Source organism: Arachis stenosperma, chromosome 4 (genome assembly GCF_014773155.1).
Source record: "Arachis stenosperma cultivar V10309 chromosome 4, arast.V10309.gnm1.PFL2, whole genome shotgun sequence".
Taxonomy (NCBI): Eukaryota; Viridiplantae; Streptophyta; class Magnoliopsida; order Fabales; family Fabaceae; genus Arachis; species Arachis stenosperma.
Window position 1 is genome coordinate 141,480,172 of NC_080380.1, and position 18,353 is coordinate 141,498,524.

General features: G+C 33.0%; 2 protein-coding genes across 3 annotated transcripts; both read right to left on the reverse strand.

Moving 5' to 3' along the window:
- Positions 1–1,563: 1,563 nt before the first annotated feature.
- Positions 1,564–8,513, reverse strand: LOC130977101 (uncharacterized). Of its 2 annotated transcripts, XM_057902114.1 has the most exons (15): positions 8,248–8,513; positions 7,071–7,805; positions 6,680–6,992; positions 6,446–6,592; positions 6,247–6,335; positions 6,033–6,125; positions 5,616–5,742; positions 5,194–5,258; positions 4,935–5,109; positions 4,212–4,403; positions 4,060–4,107; positions 3,533–3,679; positions 3,301–3,383; positions 3,107–3,222; positions 1,564–1,990 (listed from the first exon to the last, which is right to left on the reverse strand). In XM_057902114.1, exons 2-15 carry the CDS (start codon positions 7,661–7,663, stop codon positions 1,920–1,922), a joined length of 2,259 nt encoding a protein of 752 aa, XP_057758097.1. In that variant the 5' UTR covers positions 7,664–7,805; positions 8,248–8,513; the 3' UTR covers positions 1,564–1,919. The 2 variants fall into 2 exon arrangements, with proteins under 2 accessions (XP_057758097.1, XP_057758096.1); XM_057902113.1 differs by having other exon boundaries at positions 4,935–5,258.
- A 1,410-nt stretch (positions 8,514–9,923) lies between these two features.
- LOC130976728 (transcription termination factor MTEF18, mitochondrial-like) lies at positions 9,924–12,470 on the reverse strand. Its single transcript, XM_057901648.1, has 2 exons — positions 12,163–12,470; positions 9,924–11,707 (listed from the first exon to the last, which is right to left on the reverse strand). Exons 1-2 carry the CDS (start codon positions 12,321–12,323, stop codon positions 10,183–10,185), a joined length of 1,686 nt encoding a protein of 561 aa, XP_057757631.1. The 5' UTR covers positions 12,324–12,470; the 3' UTR covers positions 9,924–10,182.
- Positions 12,471–18,353: the final 5,883 nt, after the last annotated feature.

Sequence of the window (18,353 nt, forward strand, 5' to 3'; positions counted from 1 at the left end):
TCTTTCTTCTGCAGACTGCAGATATAAATAGATTGTCTCATGCAATATCTTGCTTTGGTGGAATTTATAAAGTCTCATCACATTTGTTATAAACAGATGCCAAATGGCACTGAAAATAAATGGTTTTATATTGAAAAATGGGGGAAATTTTTAGATCAGAATTATTTAAAAAGGTACGTGAAAATCTTATAAACATTTCAGAAAAGAGTCAAAAGACTACAGGCACCCCTCTCTCTATTCTCTAAGAAAGATCAAGATCCTTTAAAGCGAAGAAATTGGTAAAATGATAAAATGAAGAATTAATCATTCTTTTATAAAAATTATAAAATCAATGGTAATTAACTTTTTACTTTATCGCTTTACCAAATTTCTCAAATTCCTCTAAGAAAAGGCTACCAAACCTTTGATCATGATTCATATTCAAATACGGAAGGAAATAAAGAATTGGAGGTGACTGCATAGATTTTATTTAATATAGATAATATTTTGCTAGTGGATCAATATCGGATACTTGATTCAGAAGTATTTACAATCCCTATTTAAAAAAAAAAAACTTGTAAATATATTATAAATAAGAAGAGGCTTGCTACACATACAAGTCTTTTTGACTTACAAGTTTTACAAGTTGCTACACATTAGAGTCTTTTAATGCGTTATTTAGTTTCCAAAGCGCTACACTCACCGTGAATTATGAACGACTCTTCTTCCTCTTCCTCTTCCTCTTCTTCTTTCTTCTTCTTCTTCTTCACTCACCGTGAATTATGAAAAACTCATCTTCCTCTTCATCTTCCTCTTCCTCTTCCTCTTCTTCACTCACCGTGGATTATGAACAACTCATCTTCCTCTTCCTCTTCCTCTTCTTCTTCTTCTTCTTCTTCTTCACTCACCGTGGATTATGAACAACTCATCTTCCTCTTCCTCTTCCTCTTCTTCTCCTTCTTCTTCTTCTTCCTCCTCCATGTATTCTTCGTTATTCTCTTTGCCTTTTCATTAGTTGTTTTATTTGCGTTTATTACTGGTATTCTTGCTTCGTTTTTTTTCGATTTTCATGGTTTCTGAAATCAAGCTTTGAAATCGTTTTGAAGATAATGGAACTTCAGAAATACACCCAAACGATTATAGAAAATACACCCAAACGATTATAGAAAATACACCCAAAGGACACTTTATGCATAATTCAGAACTCTTTCTCTTTCTCCTCCTCATATTCTGCTGCTTCTTCTTCTTCAAAAATGATTTCAGAGCTTGATATCAAAAAATAATGGAAATCAAGAATAACGAAAAAAGAAAACAAAGAGAAAAGCACGTAAATGAAGAAAGAGAAAGAGAAGGCAAAAAACGAAAGAAAAGAAGAAGAAGAAGAGGAGGAAGAGGAAGAAGAATGTGCAGCAAGAAGAAGAAGACGGTGCAGTGAAATTGTGCAGTAACGGTTGAAGAAGGAGAAAGAGAAAGTAAGAAACGAAAGAAAAGAAGAAGAAGAGGAAGAGGAAGAAGAACGTGCTGCAGTAACGTTCAAGAGCGCTAATATAATAACTTGTAAAGACTTGTATAAAAAAATGCTTGTATATGGAGAATTTCTCAAATAAGAATAAGCATATTCCTAAAATACGGATTAAATGTGCCATTTACATGCTTTCTCATTTTCCAAGTTTGTTGAAAACTTGAATATGATCCCTGTTTCATTAGCTTGCTTTCTTTATTTTGCTATATTTTTTCCCTTTCCCCTTTTGCTTTGGATTTTTTTCTTTCTCCTTTTAGGGAAAATCTAGGTTGGGGAAGAGAAAAAAAAGAAGAAGGGGGGGGGGGGGTTTACATTTCCCCAGAAAGGAATAGAATGGCAATGTGTCAAATACATCTCACAAATAAAATGAGGTAACTAGCTTGACTAATACCTTGAAAATAACAAAAATAACATAATATCATGATCTTGTTTCTTCTTCTGTATCTTCTTTACCCAGTTTCAAAATATCTTCCACTAAAATTTTGCCATCTGCTTAAAATGAAAAGTGCAAATATTAGTAGTTATTCACACTGGTAATTAAATTAATTGACAAATTTAGATTCTTTATCTGCTCCTATTTATAATCTTACCTATGGCTATATATTCTATTATTCTATCTATACATTTGGGAATTGGGTTTTGTCATCGCTAGTTCTTCTCAACTCTATTAATTTTCATATCTATACTTATATATTACTATAGTTATTAAATCCGAGCAGGTTGAGTACGAGCGAACTGATTTGGTTCAGTCAGTTAAACCATGTTCTCTGTGCTAGCCTTTAAAAATTTCCAAAATGGCTACTGTGGGAAACCAAACCTGGTATCTTCAGGTTATGAAGGCTGATTAGTGATTACACATACTATGGTTAATTTTGTACTTTTATATTATATAGAATATATACATCCATGTCTAAAAATCTAAAAATGCAGCTCCATAAGGCGCTAGTACTACCTTAAAGCAAACACCTATTTTGGTATCAACATATTTAAGTAAGGCCAATTCTATGGTGCCTATGGGTTGGTACTTAAATTTTGCCTAACTTACCTTTTGGAGTAAGTTTTGATTTTTTAAAAATTATTTATTGTTATATTTTTTAAATTAAATATTATTTTTTAACCTCTTTTAGTAAATAGGCACCATCTTTTAGACATCATAGCATTCACCTTTAAGTAATTTGGAAACTACATGGAGTTTTGAATTGCCCTCTCAACTCACAGGCCTAACTTCTAAGATTTGTTTGTATTCGTAACTACTTATAATTGCTCTTATTCACTTGAAAAGCACCATTGGAGGAGACTTCCACACCCCAAAGGTGGAGGGGAATGAACCGACTTGGTGTCAAGAAAAGTCAAGTACAAATAACTTGTTTCATACAATAAATGAGACTCTCACAACTATAAGAATGAAAAGTTGAAAAAAAAAAGAAAAAGAACACAAGCTGAAAAGGATAATCTCAGGTTGCATTAGGTGCATTTTATAGTTTTAAATTAGAATAGTATATCGTTTGTTGCATTAATTGGAGGGGGCATGTTGGCGACATCCATAATTGATATCTATTTGATCAGTTGGGGAAAAAAAGGGAGGAAAATGGAAAGTGAACTGACCACTATCTTTGGAAAGGTTGCTGATAAGTTCATGAACTGCTTCTTTACCCAGCGTGTCCTTCAGATAGATAGCTGCAGCTACAACTTCCTCAGGCGTTACTTTCCCATCAGCATCCCTGCCAGAAAATGGTCAAACATTTTAGTTTTTTTTTTTTAATTGAGCCATAGAGATTTATAGTTGAACATGGTCAAACCTGTCTAGCAACCGCCAGCGGTCTCCAATTTTAGCATCAACATCATCAATTTCTTTTTCAAGTGTCTGGAGCATATTATCAACCTAAGATACATGTGAAATTCCCATTGTTGTCAGCTCTTTCCAGTTTCACTTCAGAACATAATTCTGTTAATGCTTAATAGCTAATCTCTGTTTCGTTATACAAATATTAAGCGGCATCAAATAAAACTTGAGGTCATGAATGGAATTACCCTGTCAGCAAGTGCTGAAGAAACCTTGTCTTCCAAAGCTATCCCCATAGCACGATCGCTGTCCTTCCTTGCAGCTTGATAGGCTTTCCTAGCTTCTTGCTCAGCATCAGTACCCTCTTTCCCTACCATGCTATTATACAGATCTACCTGCATAGTGAGAGGTTAAAACTGATTTTCTATGTAAAAACAGCTGTGACTAGGCTTGACATACTCAATAGAGAGTTTATCAAACAACGACAACCATGACAAAAACAATAATCAATTTTCAAATACAGAAAACTATTTCATCCCCGCTTCCCGTGCAGAAGAAGGGGGGGGGGGGGGGACAAAAAGCATTAATTTCTCAGCTTCTTATAAAATGTGTCATTTTTATCTAGCAAATCACCTATTAACAATGTTAAGTTATACGAAATTCAAGAAAGAAGTTGCTATCTGAATGTCAAGACTTTAAATGCCTGTGAACTATGTGCCATGCAGTATCCATTCCCACAAGCAGAGAGACATGAATTCTATAACAATGTGCATACCTCCTTTTTGACAAGCCTCACGAATTCTTCACGTTCCCTGCTAACTGACTGAAAATTTATCAGACAAATCAATGGGTTCACATTCACAAATTCATGACAAAATCTTAACAGTCAGCACTAATTGAAAAGGAAAAAGAAGATCTACTCCTTACAGATGCTGATGCAAAAACAGCTAATGCACGGCTGAGCTCACAAAGTTGCTCCTGCTTGTCCAGTACCTTTGCTTTTACTTCTTCTTGTGCTTGTTTAGGTTTTGAAGAAGCCATCTCTTCCAATGGTAAATCCCTTTTGCTACCAACTGATTCTGTCACTTTGGCTTGTTCCACTTCTTTCTCTTCCTCCTCCTATGAAAATATTTTGTAACCATCAGTCCAAGTTAAAGCAGCAAGTATACTAAAAGCCTAGCAACTTCAACAACAAAATCAGTATATTATGGCTGCTTAACCTTAAGTAATTTTAATAGGATGAAAATCATTGTAAATTTCTCATTGACTTCATTAACTTAAATGTGTTGTTCATTTAAATCAATTATATGTTCCTGCACCCAGTAATTATAAAGTTACAGATAAAGTCATGGACTGATGGGACTTGTATTGGGCATTTTGCTAGTTAGAAGTTAGTAGTAGGAGCTAGTATAAATTAAAAAAAAAAAGTAGAAAAAAAGAACATCTATTCATTTGGGTCTTTTGGGAGAGATTGGGGGTTGAGAATTATTTTTTTGATTAAAAAATCGGGGGTTGAGAATTACCTTAAGAAGTATAAACATTTGTAATTGATTTAGGGTTCTTGGCATATTGTGAAGAATTCTCCATTTCTATACATAATTCAACATTCTTCTCTGTAATACTAATGAAATAATGCATGAATAAACTGACCTTGATTAGCTCCTCTTGCATTTCTAAAAATTCCAACTTCCTCTTCCTTTCTGAAACAGAATCTTCAGAAGGCAAACTTGTTGCCCCAACTGTATCTACAACCTCGTCTGGCAGAGAAGACAGTGTAGCTTGAACAGCTTCCTCTGGCCCCACCTTTCCTGAAACAGAAAATGCTCTACAGAGGGTGCGAGTGAGGCATACCTTTACAGAATGAAAATCCTCAAATAGATAACAAGTTAACATATAAATATTAAAATACCTAGAAAGAATTAAGAGGGAAGACGGCACAGAATGGTTGAGAGACAAATCCAGCCAATCCCTAAGCTGCAAAGAGAGATGATAATTATATTCACTGTTGCTGAACATGGCATTTGTTCAAACACCAGATGGCTTCTATCGTTCAACACTAAGAAAATTTTTCAAACTATATTAGAAATGGGTTTAATAAGAGGAAGGGTCTTGAAATAGCAATTATGAGAAGATGGAGGCTCTCAGAGCAAAAACTGCAAAAGGAAAGGTTTCTGAAAGTAAGAACTATGAGATGATAATGGCTATGAATGTAGCAATATGGCCAACTCCTTAATGATAAAAAATTGAACAACTAGTAAATTAACATAAAAATGCTGATTTCAGAATATTTTGTTCAGTGCCAAAAATTTCATATACTCATTTATGGTTAACCTGTTGTCGCATTTCCTCCACTGAAAGTAATCCAAGTAATCCTCGATCTCTACAAGCTTGACGAAGCTCTGCTTCTGAAAGAGACTCCACACCTTCTTCTTGAATCAATTTATCATCATTCTTGATCCTGCAAACCAAAACAATTCACATCTACTGACCCTCAAGGCAATAATGTTTTAATACATACTTCTCCCAATAACAGAATTATGCATGAAGAACAAACCAACAAACAAGTGAGAAGTCAATACCAGCACAACAAACCTATGATCGAAAACAAATCCATATCTAAACCAGAGACTAAGATGCTATAATGAAGCTTGAAAATGAAATTTCTCTAAAACTAAGTTAGACAATAAAATGAGCTACACATGCATAAGAATCAGAGAAAAGGGGAACAAAATAACAAATGAATCTTACTCCTGTAATCTTTTGCGGAGCATGAAACGCAAATATGCATCAGTGCCATATGGGCTGATTCCCATATATTTACACATGTTTACCAAGCGGGGCCTGTTCTCCATTTTCACAGCCAAAAAGCATGTTAATAATGATAGACAGATTCCTAAAATGTAAAATTTATAATTCAATTGCACAATTGGTGGAATATATAAACAATGGCAGAAGCTCCAACCTGCTAATGTTATCCAAGGTAAGCTCATCATTAAATAATTTGGCAAACCCTAAAATTTCATCATTTGAAACTCGGGCACCTGTCCTAACCTGTTCCAACAGAATAATAAACAAAGGCTTAAAATTTTTTTCCCCGATATACGTATTGCCATAAGAGGATATCTCAGATATAAAACAACACTATGAAGAACATAGCTGACCTTGTTCATGAACCCATCGAGATCTTCTGCTGTCTTCTTTATATCTCCACTTCGTGAATGTTGAACCTCCTTCGCCATTTCTTTTACGGTATCTTGAAGAAACTTGGCATATTCAATTCTTGCATTTAGCCTTCTCTTCAATGCCTCCTGCAAGTTATGCCTTCCCAGAATTAAGTGATAATAAAGCATGCTAGCAGTTAAGCATGCATCATTTGACGAGTAAATCATAATTACCTCTTCTTTCAACTTGTCCTGGAAAGTGGATGGAAGCATGTTGGGGAATAGTTTCAGGAATACAGGCAACAATAACTCCATGAATGGAACTATGATAAATACAGCAACAGGGACTAGCCTGAAAATATCAGCTGTTGTCCGTGTGAGTTGCTGCCTTTCCCTTCTAGAAAGACTTTTTCCACCAGCAAGTTTCAACAATAGTCTGGAGCTTATCCTAACATCTGCCCAAAGTAGTTTTGTACCAAACCAGTAGTGTTTCATTGTAGATATAAACTCATCCTTCCAGTGGCGAAGCTTTTTGGCCCAGTCATCCCTAGGTAATGGAAAATCAGAGAAGTGTCGTATACACATTTATGCCACACAAAGAAACAAGAGGTAGTAAATTTTAAACCTGCTCATTGACATAATAGCTTTGATAGCTGGACCAATTCCTAGAATCTTAGCCCATAAGCTCTTAATAATAGATTCGGCACTCTTATCTGATTCTTCCAATTTTTTAGCCTTGGCTTTAGCTTTTATAGTACTCAAGTCTTGAACAGCTTCATCACATTCCTCTGGTGAAGCTTCCTTTTTCTGTTTAGCATCTGATTGTTCATTTCCCCCATTACTGCTAGCCAATCCAGATTGATGAGTTGCAGCCGTGGAAATGTAATGCACATGTTGGAATGACCACTTGGATCTTGATGGAGAAATCTCAATTCTAAATCCACTATTTGAAATCCTAAAGTAATTATGCAAGAAAATTCTCGATGCTGCTAGAGCTGCTAAATCATTCTTTTGGGCAGGAGATGAGCTTCTTCCCAGTTTATTGTGTCCGGTAGTTGCCGGGGAACAGCAGGGAGACTGACTCAAACCTTCGCAATCACTGGACTCAAATGCTTGACCATGCCCAAGGCTTGAGAATCCAAGAATAAAGCGAGCATGTTGATTCACAGGATTGAACAAGAGGCTCCTTTTCCTTTGCAAAATCACTCTCGAAGCCATAAAAACAATGCTAAAAAATTCCCCAGCCTTTTATGTCAACTATTCCAAAATAATAAATACTCTACTCTCAAGTAACTTAGTGCTCCAATAACATGAAGTGCAGAAAATTCATCCTCTGTAAAGTGCAGCTGTGCAAGAAAAACTACAATTGTTTTTCGCAAAATTTCCATGATCAGTAAACACAATGGAGAAAGAGTATCAGCCAAATTAATTAAATATAGTCCAATAAGAAACAAAAAAGATTTTCTTTATATCTGCCTGTTAAGGTATTCATTGCTTAGTTTTCTGTTGTGAAAAGATCCATTTCTACTTTCCAGAACTTACCCGATCAAGAACCAAGCACATCAAATTATTCTATCAATTTTTATTTTTCCTATTTAAAATTCCAGCCTTCTAGCATATATACAGTGACAAGCTATGTGACTCAAACACACAACGTCCTTTAATTTAAGCAATTAGATAAAATAAAATAATTATTCCGTTAATAATTATCTTCCATTTCGAATTCCACGTACAGGTGAGTCTATAATTGAATTCAATCCGACAGAAAGAAAGAAGATGAATGAGAGGAAAGAGACACTTACAGTTAACGTATCACACACATCACATTTTTAGCTCAAAATAAGTCGAAGGAAGAAAAAGAGACGAATTGTTGGGCTTGAGAAGGATCCAAAACGGTAAGTGGAATCCGGAGAGTAAATGCGCGCGTTCTATATCATCTGTATTTGTTTCCTTGTTTCTATTTCGTGCAGCGAGAAACAACAACGCCTTAACGAGAGAGAGAGAGAGAGAGAGAGAGAGAGAGAGAGAGGAGAGAGAACAGGAAAAGAAGAACTGAGAATAGCATAGGCTTTGTATTCAACATTTCGAATTATACGATTTAAAATACTGACTTCGACGAACACTCCACGTGCAAATTTGAGGGAAATGTGTAATAGGATACGATATGCAGGTATTTCTTATTTTTTTTTTTTTTATCAAAGATAAGAGACTTGAACTCGCAACCTCTTAATTGAATATGGAGAGATTATGCCATTTGAGCTATTACTCATTAACTTTCTTACTCTTATTTTTGTATAATTAGAATTTAATTTGTTATCTACGATTTTTTTTTACAAAAAATGATAAACTTATATAAATTTGAATTCTGCTTGTGTATACTACCTTATTGAAACTTTAAACTTACATGTGAAAATAGATGAAGGTATTATTATATAAAAAAATTTATAACTACACATATTATTTGATTAGACTATAATCATTTACCATGTTAGTTATAGTTATAGTTAAACACCATAAAATTTTCGAAGTGAAAATATATACGAATATAATTTTGCAATTGATCATAATCAGGATCGATCAGTATATTCTGATTTCAATTTCATTCACCACCCTATTATCAGTATATTCTATTCCCCTCACTTCTTGGTAATCAGTATATTCCCATTTTCCACACTGCCAGATTAGCCCTGATTAGGTTCCCTAAGGGGCAATTTCGGAATTTCGTTATAGGAATATAATATTATGAACTTGCTATTCAGAATTTCCATATAGTCTTCCATTGAAGTGATTGGAGAAGTCTTGCATTTAGCTTGTGCCATGGAGTAACTCAACTCACAATTTTTTCATGATCTTTTTCTGCAAAATAAGAGGCACAAGTTTGCTTTCATTTATGAACAAGAAGACTTTAGAGAACTTGAACTTGTCAATCTTTACTTATTTGTTTACTACATTCACCTGTGACATTTCTTAGCAGCAAGAATACTCAAAAAAGGTTCCCAAAATGGATCAGATGAAACACTGCTGATTTTACTGCTTTGAAACAAACTAACCTCACAACAACAAGAAGCAAGCAAGCCTTGTAGCGAAAAGATAAAGTCCACAACATAGACCAGACAGTGTGCTAGTCATGGCAAAACCTTTTGGTTCTCGAAAGACCAAATGATGCCATGATTTCTGGTGTGACAAAAAATTCAAGGAAACTACAAAACTTCATGACAAAAGAAGACAGTAGGACACTACTCATAAACAGAAATATCATAAAACAATGCAGTTGTGACTTGTGAGCTGAGTTTGCAAAGATTGAAAGAAGATAGAGCAAGAATACCATTAAGCTGAATAAATGAAGAAATGGTTCAAGATATGTAAATATTCAATGGAAAGATAACTAAAATACAACTATATGCTTTCCTGAACAATTAGTATCAATAAAAGCATGTGTAGAAGGGGATGTCAAATGCCCCAAAAACTAAACACAGGAGTAAAATTGAACAATATTTAAACGAATAGTGTATTAGAGAACCTTTGACATAAATACTTCATGAAAGCTGAAATCAGCATTTGCAGAAGTTCAAGTTGCTTTCTCTAAACTAAGATATTTGCAGCCTATTTTTTATACATAGATCTTTGTCACAAAGTTTTCCAACATCAGTTAAAGAATATTCTGTACAGATGTATTCGAAGCTATTCGTTTGAGTGAAGTTTACCATATACAATGTTAGGTTTCAGTACCAAAATAATTACACTGGCAACTTACCATGCCGGAATCGCTCAAACCAATGTTTTGGAGCAGCTGGATGAATTTTGAAGACACGAGCTACAAACTTTTTTTCGTTGTTTGCAATCATACTTCGAATAGAATATTTCTTACAACTCAGACCTTTTCCTGAAAGCCACTTATGGAATCTGTACCTAGGTATAATCCGGTCCTCTAAGTGATAATACAATATTGCAGGAAAAGTTTCCACATGATTTAAAGTAGTTCCCATTTCCTGGTGGAAGAAATTCACCTTTTGCTCAATGGTTTCCGAATTTTGGTTAAGAATCCTTGGGGTTGTTCTTACCATCATACAGAGCCGGGAGAATTCAATCTTTGAACGTAGGAGGCAATCGAATCTTTCATGCAGCTCAGTACTAGTGCCATGAAGATGATTCAAAAGGTTTATGGACAAAGTATTTTCTCCAAAGCCCAAGCCAAGCAAGAAATTTAATTTACCGATATTATGAACCCGTGTTTTTAAACTTCTAATTATCCTTAAACCTTCTTGATAATCTAGATCCTGTTCTTCTTTAGGATATCTTGCGATATAATCTGCTAACAACATATGATTTCCATCCTTGATTTTCTTGAAGAACCACTCTTGTAAGCCTAAAGCCTTCATTACATTAGGAAGATTAGCCATTTTATTTGTTCCCATAACATGACCATAACTCCGACTTACTTCCTCCATATCTTCAGTGCTAAGGCCAAAGTGTGTCAACAGCTTCATTACATTGAATACCGGCTTCTCCAGATCCATTTTCAATATTTCCGGGCATTGTAAAATCAATTGAGCCACTTCCTCCTTCTTCACACCAAATCTACAGAAATAATCCACTTTATTAACTAACTCTTCTTCTCTATAATCGATAAATATACTTTTATGCCTTCCGATTAGTTCGCCTAACTCACCTTTCCGACTATCTAAATCATAAAACACCCTTAATTTTCTACACATATCATGCCAAGAATCCACATCTCCCTCAACAAACCTTCCCAACCCAAAATCCAAAAATATCAATTTCAGATCACTTAAGAGTCGCTCAATTCTTCCAGCTCTCACTTGGCCTTCCTCAAGTAAAACAAAAGGGAAAGCCAAACATATACCAATAACCTCAACGCTACCAAAACCAAACCCTTTAAATCCACAAAGCCTTCTATTCAACTGTTCAGCATTCATGCCAAATATTGAACTTTCTGCCATATACAACAACCCCAACTTCTCCCAGGGAAACCCGAAATCACAAAGAGTGCAAGCAGCATTAAAGAGGATCACATCTTCAGAAAAGAACACCTTGTCACGAGGCAACAACTCAGACACCATACTGTACTCTATCCCTATGCTCTCGAAGAAGACCTCGAATTCATTAATAGGGTGGTACCTAAGGAACTTCTGAAAGCTTTTAGAGAAAGTAGGGGCTGAAAAATCTACCTTTGCAATGAGACTCATGAGGGAACAAAGGGCTTTGTTGCCAATGTGCTCTGCATAGGTAAATTGCAAGCACCTAGTAACACACTTTCATTAGCTCAACTGGCATATATACAAACACATAATAGGTGTAACTGTGTAAGGAATGAATTATACATTTGCACACATAATAACATGCCAAAGCTATGTTACACTAATAACAATATGGAAACAAGCACTAAATATGGTTAATAATCAACATATTCCTGAAAGATTAATTTGATTCATTGTTGTATCTCTAGTCGGCCAATTTGAACATCTAATCTTCCGAGTAGCAAATTGATATGTTTCCGACCATATGGTATGACAATTTATATGAAAACATTAGCTATAAATTTAATAAGTACAAAATGGAAGTATTTGATAGAAATACACAAATTGGAGTGAAAATGAATTATTTGTGCATCATAATAGCTCATTAACCAACCACCCAACTAACTAACTAGCTGAGCAACTAACATAACAGAGTTGGGGGTATTATAGTAAGTATACCTGGTGGCATGAAGGTAGTCAGTGAGGGCGTTCTGGGCTTCACGGAGAGCGAAGGTTCTGTGACGCGTGGGGACCTTGGAGAGGGTAGGGAGCTTGGTGGAGAAGAAATGGCGGCGGAGGAACAAGGAGAACATGGGCACTTGGAGGAGAAAGAGGTTCATGGCATCAAGTGTCGGCAGAGAAATGGAGGATTTGAGAATAAGGTTGGCATGTTAGTATGTTACCGTGTCGGAGAAGACGCACAACAAAGACAGACCAGAATTTCTGGTGGAAGGAAATCAAAACACGCAGTGTCCTATATTACATGGACTATGCTTTCCACTTTCGCATTCATGAGAGTATGAGACAACCTTGTATAAATTTTTATTTTATTTTTTCCCCTGGACTACCAAAATGGTACACAATAAACAACTTTTGTATTTTAGTTTACAGTTTGTTTATTTCATCCAAATTTTTTAAATATATTTGAATAATTATTTAGAAGGTATATAAAAAATGGAATTATATCGAATTTTTTATATTTAAAAAATCATTTTAATTATTTAAAAAATTAAAAAATATTTTGATATAAAATTATTGAATTTTAAAGATGAACATATCTTATTTTCTAATTCAAAAGTGCTACACATACAATTCATTTTAGTTTATAAGTTATACAAATTGGGCCAAATTCAATAAAAATGACGATCACCCATACAAGCGTGTTAACACGCGCTACTCAACGGTTTTCATAGCGGGTTTTGTCCTCCTCCTCCTCCTCCTTCTTTGCGTTTCTCTTCCTTTTTCTTCGTGTATTTCATCTTTATCGTTATTTTTATATTACTGTTATTGTTGATACATTTTTTTTCTCCTTCTCTTTCTATTGATTTTGCAACATTATGTATTTTTTTCTTCTTTGTTTGATTTTTTCCTCCAAAAAAGAATTATGAAAGTATGAAATAAGAAGATGAAGAAGAAGAATAAGTAACAGAAGATGAGGAGGATGGAGAAGAAGAGTTTTGAATTATGTAGAATTTATCAACACACATACACCGAAAATTCCTAAATAATACAACCAAATATCTTCGTGTTACACCTAAATATCTTTGTGTTACACCTAAATTTGCTGCAAATACAGAAAAATGTTTCATCTAATGCTGCATTTTTTTCTTCTTTTTTTTCCTTATTTCTTTCTTTCTTTTATTTGAACGAATGTAAATTCATCATTTTTCAAGTAATTTTGTACCATTATGTATTTCTTCTTCTTTGTTTGATTTTTTATTTTTATTCTTGTTAAAAGAGTAAAATAAGAAAAAATTTGAGAAGATAAAATAAGCAAAAAATATGAATAAGAAAAAAAAAGAAGATGATGATGAAAAAGAAGAAAAAGAAGCAGCAGAAGATGGGGAGAAGGGAAAATAAGAGTTTTGTGTAGAATTTATCAGCATACATACACAAAAAAATTCTTAAAGAATACATCCAAATATATTCGTGTTACACCCAAATATAGAAAAATATTTTCTTTAAAGCAGAACTTTTACATTACATTCAATTCAAACCATTAACGATGAACAACAATTTTCACAAACAAAAACAACATTATTCACCTCCAAAATTATAAACCACTAACAAAAACATTAACTAGAATCGAACCACACCTCGACCACTTGATTGGATTCAAAATAACCAATTTTGTTCTAGTTCAATTGACAATCTGAACTTGAATTATTCATTATCTTTAATAACAAGATAACTGATGATGGAGGAGAAGGAGGAAAATGAAGGACGAGAAGAAATTCCAAAGAAAAATGAATGAGGAAGAAGAGGAGAAGGTGGTGTTGGTGAGAGAGTAAAACAAAAAGAAATTTGAGAATGTAAAATAAAAAAGAAAAGATGAATAAGATAAAAAGAAGAAGAAGATGGTGATGATGATGAAAAAAAAGGAGCAGCAGAAGATGAGGAGGAGGAAGAGAAAAAGTTTTGAATTATACTGAACTTATCAGTACACATACACCGAAAATTCTTAAATAATACACTCAAATATCTTCGTGTTACAACTAAATATCTTCATGTTACACTCAAATTTGCTGCAAATACAGAAAAATATTTCTCTAATGCTGCATTTTTTCTTCTTCTTCTTCTTTTTCTTATTTATTAATTTCTTTTAATTGAATGAATGTAAGTTCTTCCTCTTCCAAGTAATTTTGTACTATTATGTATTTCTTCTTTTTTTTTATTTGATTTTTTTGTTTTTATTCTTTTTAAGAGAGTAAATCAAGAAGAAACTTGAGAAGATAAAATAAGAAAAAAAAGATGAATAAGAAAAAAAAGATGATAATGGTGAAAAAAATAAGAAACAATAGAAGATGATAAGGAGTGAGAATAAGAGTTTTAAATTATGCAGAATTTATCAGCATACATACACAAAAAATTCTTAAAGAATACACCCAAACATCTTCGTGTTACACCCAAATATTTTCGTGTTACACCGAAATTTGCTGCAAATACAGAAAAATATATTTTTTTAATATAGAACTTTTATATTACATTCAATTAAAACCATCAACGATAAAACATTATTCACCTACAGAATCATAAACTACTAACAAAAAAATTAACTAGAATCGAACCACACCTCAACTACTTGATTGGATTCAAAACAATAATCAATTTCATTTTGGTTCAATTGATAATCTGAACTTGAATTATTCATTATCTTCAACAACGAGATAAGGAGGAGAAGGAGGAAAAGGAATGAGGAGAAGAAATTCTAATAAAAAAAAGAAAGAGGAAGAGAAAGAGGAAGAAGAAGAAAAATGTACAATAACGGCACGAAGAAGAACGTGCGCGCGTTGATTGAAATCTGTTAAATTTAGAGGCGCGCGAAATGTGCGTGAATAAGATGTGCGCGTGAGAGTGATTTAGGAAAAAATGACTTGTATAGACTTGTATGGTAAAATAGTTTGTATGTGGAGAATAATTGTTTCTAATAATATTTATAAAAGACTACATCAAAATTAGGATAATTTTTATAGATAAATTGAATGACAAAAAAATTACACTGGTATTTTAAACTGAATTTGGTTACATGTATATCTCCTTTGATTATGTATGTAAATCGAATAAAATAAATTCGATTTACATTTTTTCAATTTTAATTGAATCAAGTTGATTCAATTTACCATGTATATGTTATACCACTAGTAAATTGGATCAACTTGATTCGATTTACTACTAATACAACATATATATGTAAATCGAATCAACCTGATTTATTTTATTATTGTACAGCGCATACACAATAAATCGAATCAAGCTAATTCGATTTACTACTTATACAACGTATTGAAATTTCTTATTTTTAAGTTAATTGTTATTAACTTTAAAACATAAATGTTAATAGGACTTCCATTTGAATTCAAATAAAATATCAAATAAATCAAAACGAATAAGAATAAAAATTCAAATTTTTTGTTTTTGTTCAAATTTCAGGAAATTTACATTTTTACAAACTTATAAATTCAAAACAGAACAATAAACAATTTTTAAAATTTTGTTAAATCATCATTTGACTCATTAACATCTAAAGAATCATTACCAAAATTTTTTATGTTGAAAAAGTTATTATAAAGCATAGCCTTTTAAAGTGGTCTAGGAATTAAAATTTGATTATTTTTAAAATCAGAAATGTTCATATCCTGGTCCAATAAATAAAAGTCAGGTTAAATAAGACAAAAGGTCCACTAATAAAGTGGCCCTTTACGATAAAATCTGGTCTCTTAAAGAGGTCAGACATCAAGAAAGAGGATCAGCTCTATTTGATCTAACGGGTAACTGGCTCCGAATATTTTTCCGCTACGTCTAGAAGAGAGATCTTAACAGAATCTCAATATAAAAGGAATAGTTATCTATTAGAAAAGATAGAACTACTCCAACAAAGGTGGTTAGCAACTCTATTATAAATACACTGGAACCCCAAGGTATAACTCACGTTCTACTATACTAAAATCTGCCTAAAATCATTGCTAACTTAAGCATTGGAGTTTCTTGCAAGTACCACCCCCACCTCCTCACGGGAAACTTGAACAAGCGGCACCTCGGCACCAACAAGTCGGATGCTGTCCTACTAAGGGACCTAGACCTCACGTTCAGGCCCAAATCAACGTTTCAGGTAATCCTCGGAACATTGGCGCTGTTGTCGGGAACCTAGAATTCTCCTTCTGACAATGGCGGATCACGAGCATGAAGACGGCCACACAATATCTGAATTTGAGCAAGAAGCTCAGCCAGAAGACCAAGCCCCCGTGCTTCCTCCTCCACCACCATACCAAAGCCTTCACGGGGAATGGACCTCAGGAAATCCTCAACCGAGGAGGACCCATTCCGAGGTCTACCATCCCGAGAACGAGGATCGTCCTCATACAACCGAGATCTTGGACCTAGTTCATGGTCAGGGGGATCGATTGCAACAGCCCAAACACAGTAAATCGAATCAATCTAATTCGATTTACTACTTATACAGTTTATTGATATTTCTTATTTTTAAGTTATGTTATTAACTTCAAAACATAAATGTTAATAAGACTTCCATTTAATTCAAATAAAATATCAAAAAAATTAAACGAATAAGAATAGAAATTCAAATTTTGTATTTTAGTTCAAATTCTTAAAAATTTACATTTTTACAAATTTATAAATTCAAAATAGAACAATAAACAATTTTTAAAAATTTGTTAAATCATCATTTAACTCATTAACATGTAAAGAGTCATTACCAGCGTTTTAGATATTGAAAAGGTTATTATAAAATATATCCTTTTATTATTTTTTTAATTCAAATTTATATATTTAATTTTAATTTTGAATATACTAAATAACTTGTTTTACTGTTATTAAATGTTTAATGTTAATTATATTTGGATAAATTTTTTCGATGTTTATAATTTGTTTAGATGTTTTTTTTTATGTTTATTACCAAAGCACCATCGGAGTCTTTGGTATAAACTTCTCTTCCTCATCATTCTTAAAAAAATTATTATCATTTCTATCGACAACATACTCCTCATCAAACTTTTCACCATTTATGTCCAAGTCTACCACTGGATTAACACGGTGCAACGGTAGTGGTATAAGAGATGGGTCATTCTGGATAAAATTCGAGTGATTAGATCCACCACCACCAACCTTCACAGAAAACTCCATTACTTGTTTCGCTATGATTCTCCCGTGGATATCAAACATGAGGCGCACATGCTCATTGCCATCGAGCAAAAATAAACGAAATCGAAAACTCTATTTTCCATCGGTGTTAGCAACCTATACCTAACTATTCCAATTTCTTTTGTCTTGTTAGTACCGAGATTTGTCAATATTAGACTTTTTAACTCAAACAAAGAATTTAATCTCCGAGTACACAACAGAATAAAATTATTACACTCAATATAACTCCAATATTGCTGTTTTTTATGTGACAATTGAGATACATACTTACAACAACATATATACTATCATTAGATATTTTTATTAAATTTATTGAAAAAATAGAGGAGAAGAAAAAATAAAATGTTTGTGATAAATACAAATGGTTACAGATTCTTTTATAACGGCTCGAAATTTGTCATACTTGATCTCATTTACAATGCAAACGTCATAACTTCTTTAATATCTCATTTACAGTATAAATGAAATAAGTTTATGTATATCTCATTTATAGTGTTAATCGTTCTTCTTTAAGTATCATGTGTACAAACGTGATACGTGCAAACTTATTTTGTTTACACTATAAATGAGATAAATAAAACAACATAAATTAATAAATAGGTTATAAATTATGTATATCCATAAATAAAATATTTAATTTATTTATTTAATTTTATAACCAAATGTGAAACTTAAGTAGGGATGGGAAGTTTGAATTACCACTGCAAATTGAATTTAATAACAGCCTGGTTCGCGTTTCAATAACACAATATATTTTTCTTTTATTAATAATACAAACATTTTACTAATATTTTTATTAGTTCTAATTTTTTCTGATGTCATCATTAAATAATTTTAATTTATTTATGTGTTAATTGAAATTTACTTGATGTTGCTGATAAGTATTAACCAAATTTTTTATTTTTTAAATAATTTTAGTTAATTTTTTAGTTTATTTAAAATTCATTTACATTCAAAAATAAATTTGATGTATTTATGTTAATTGAAATTTA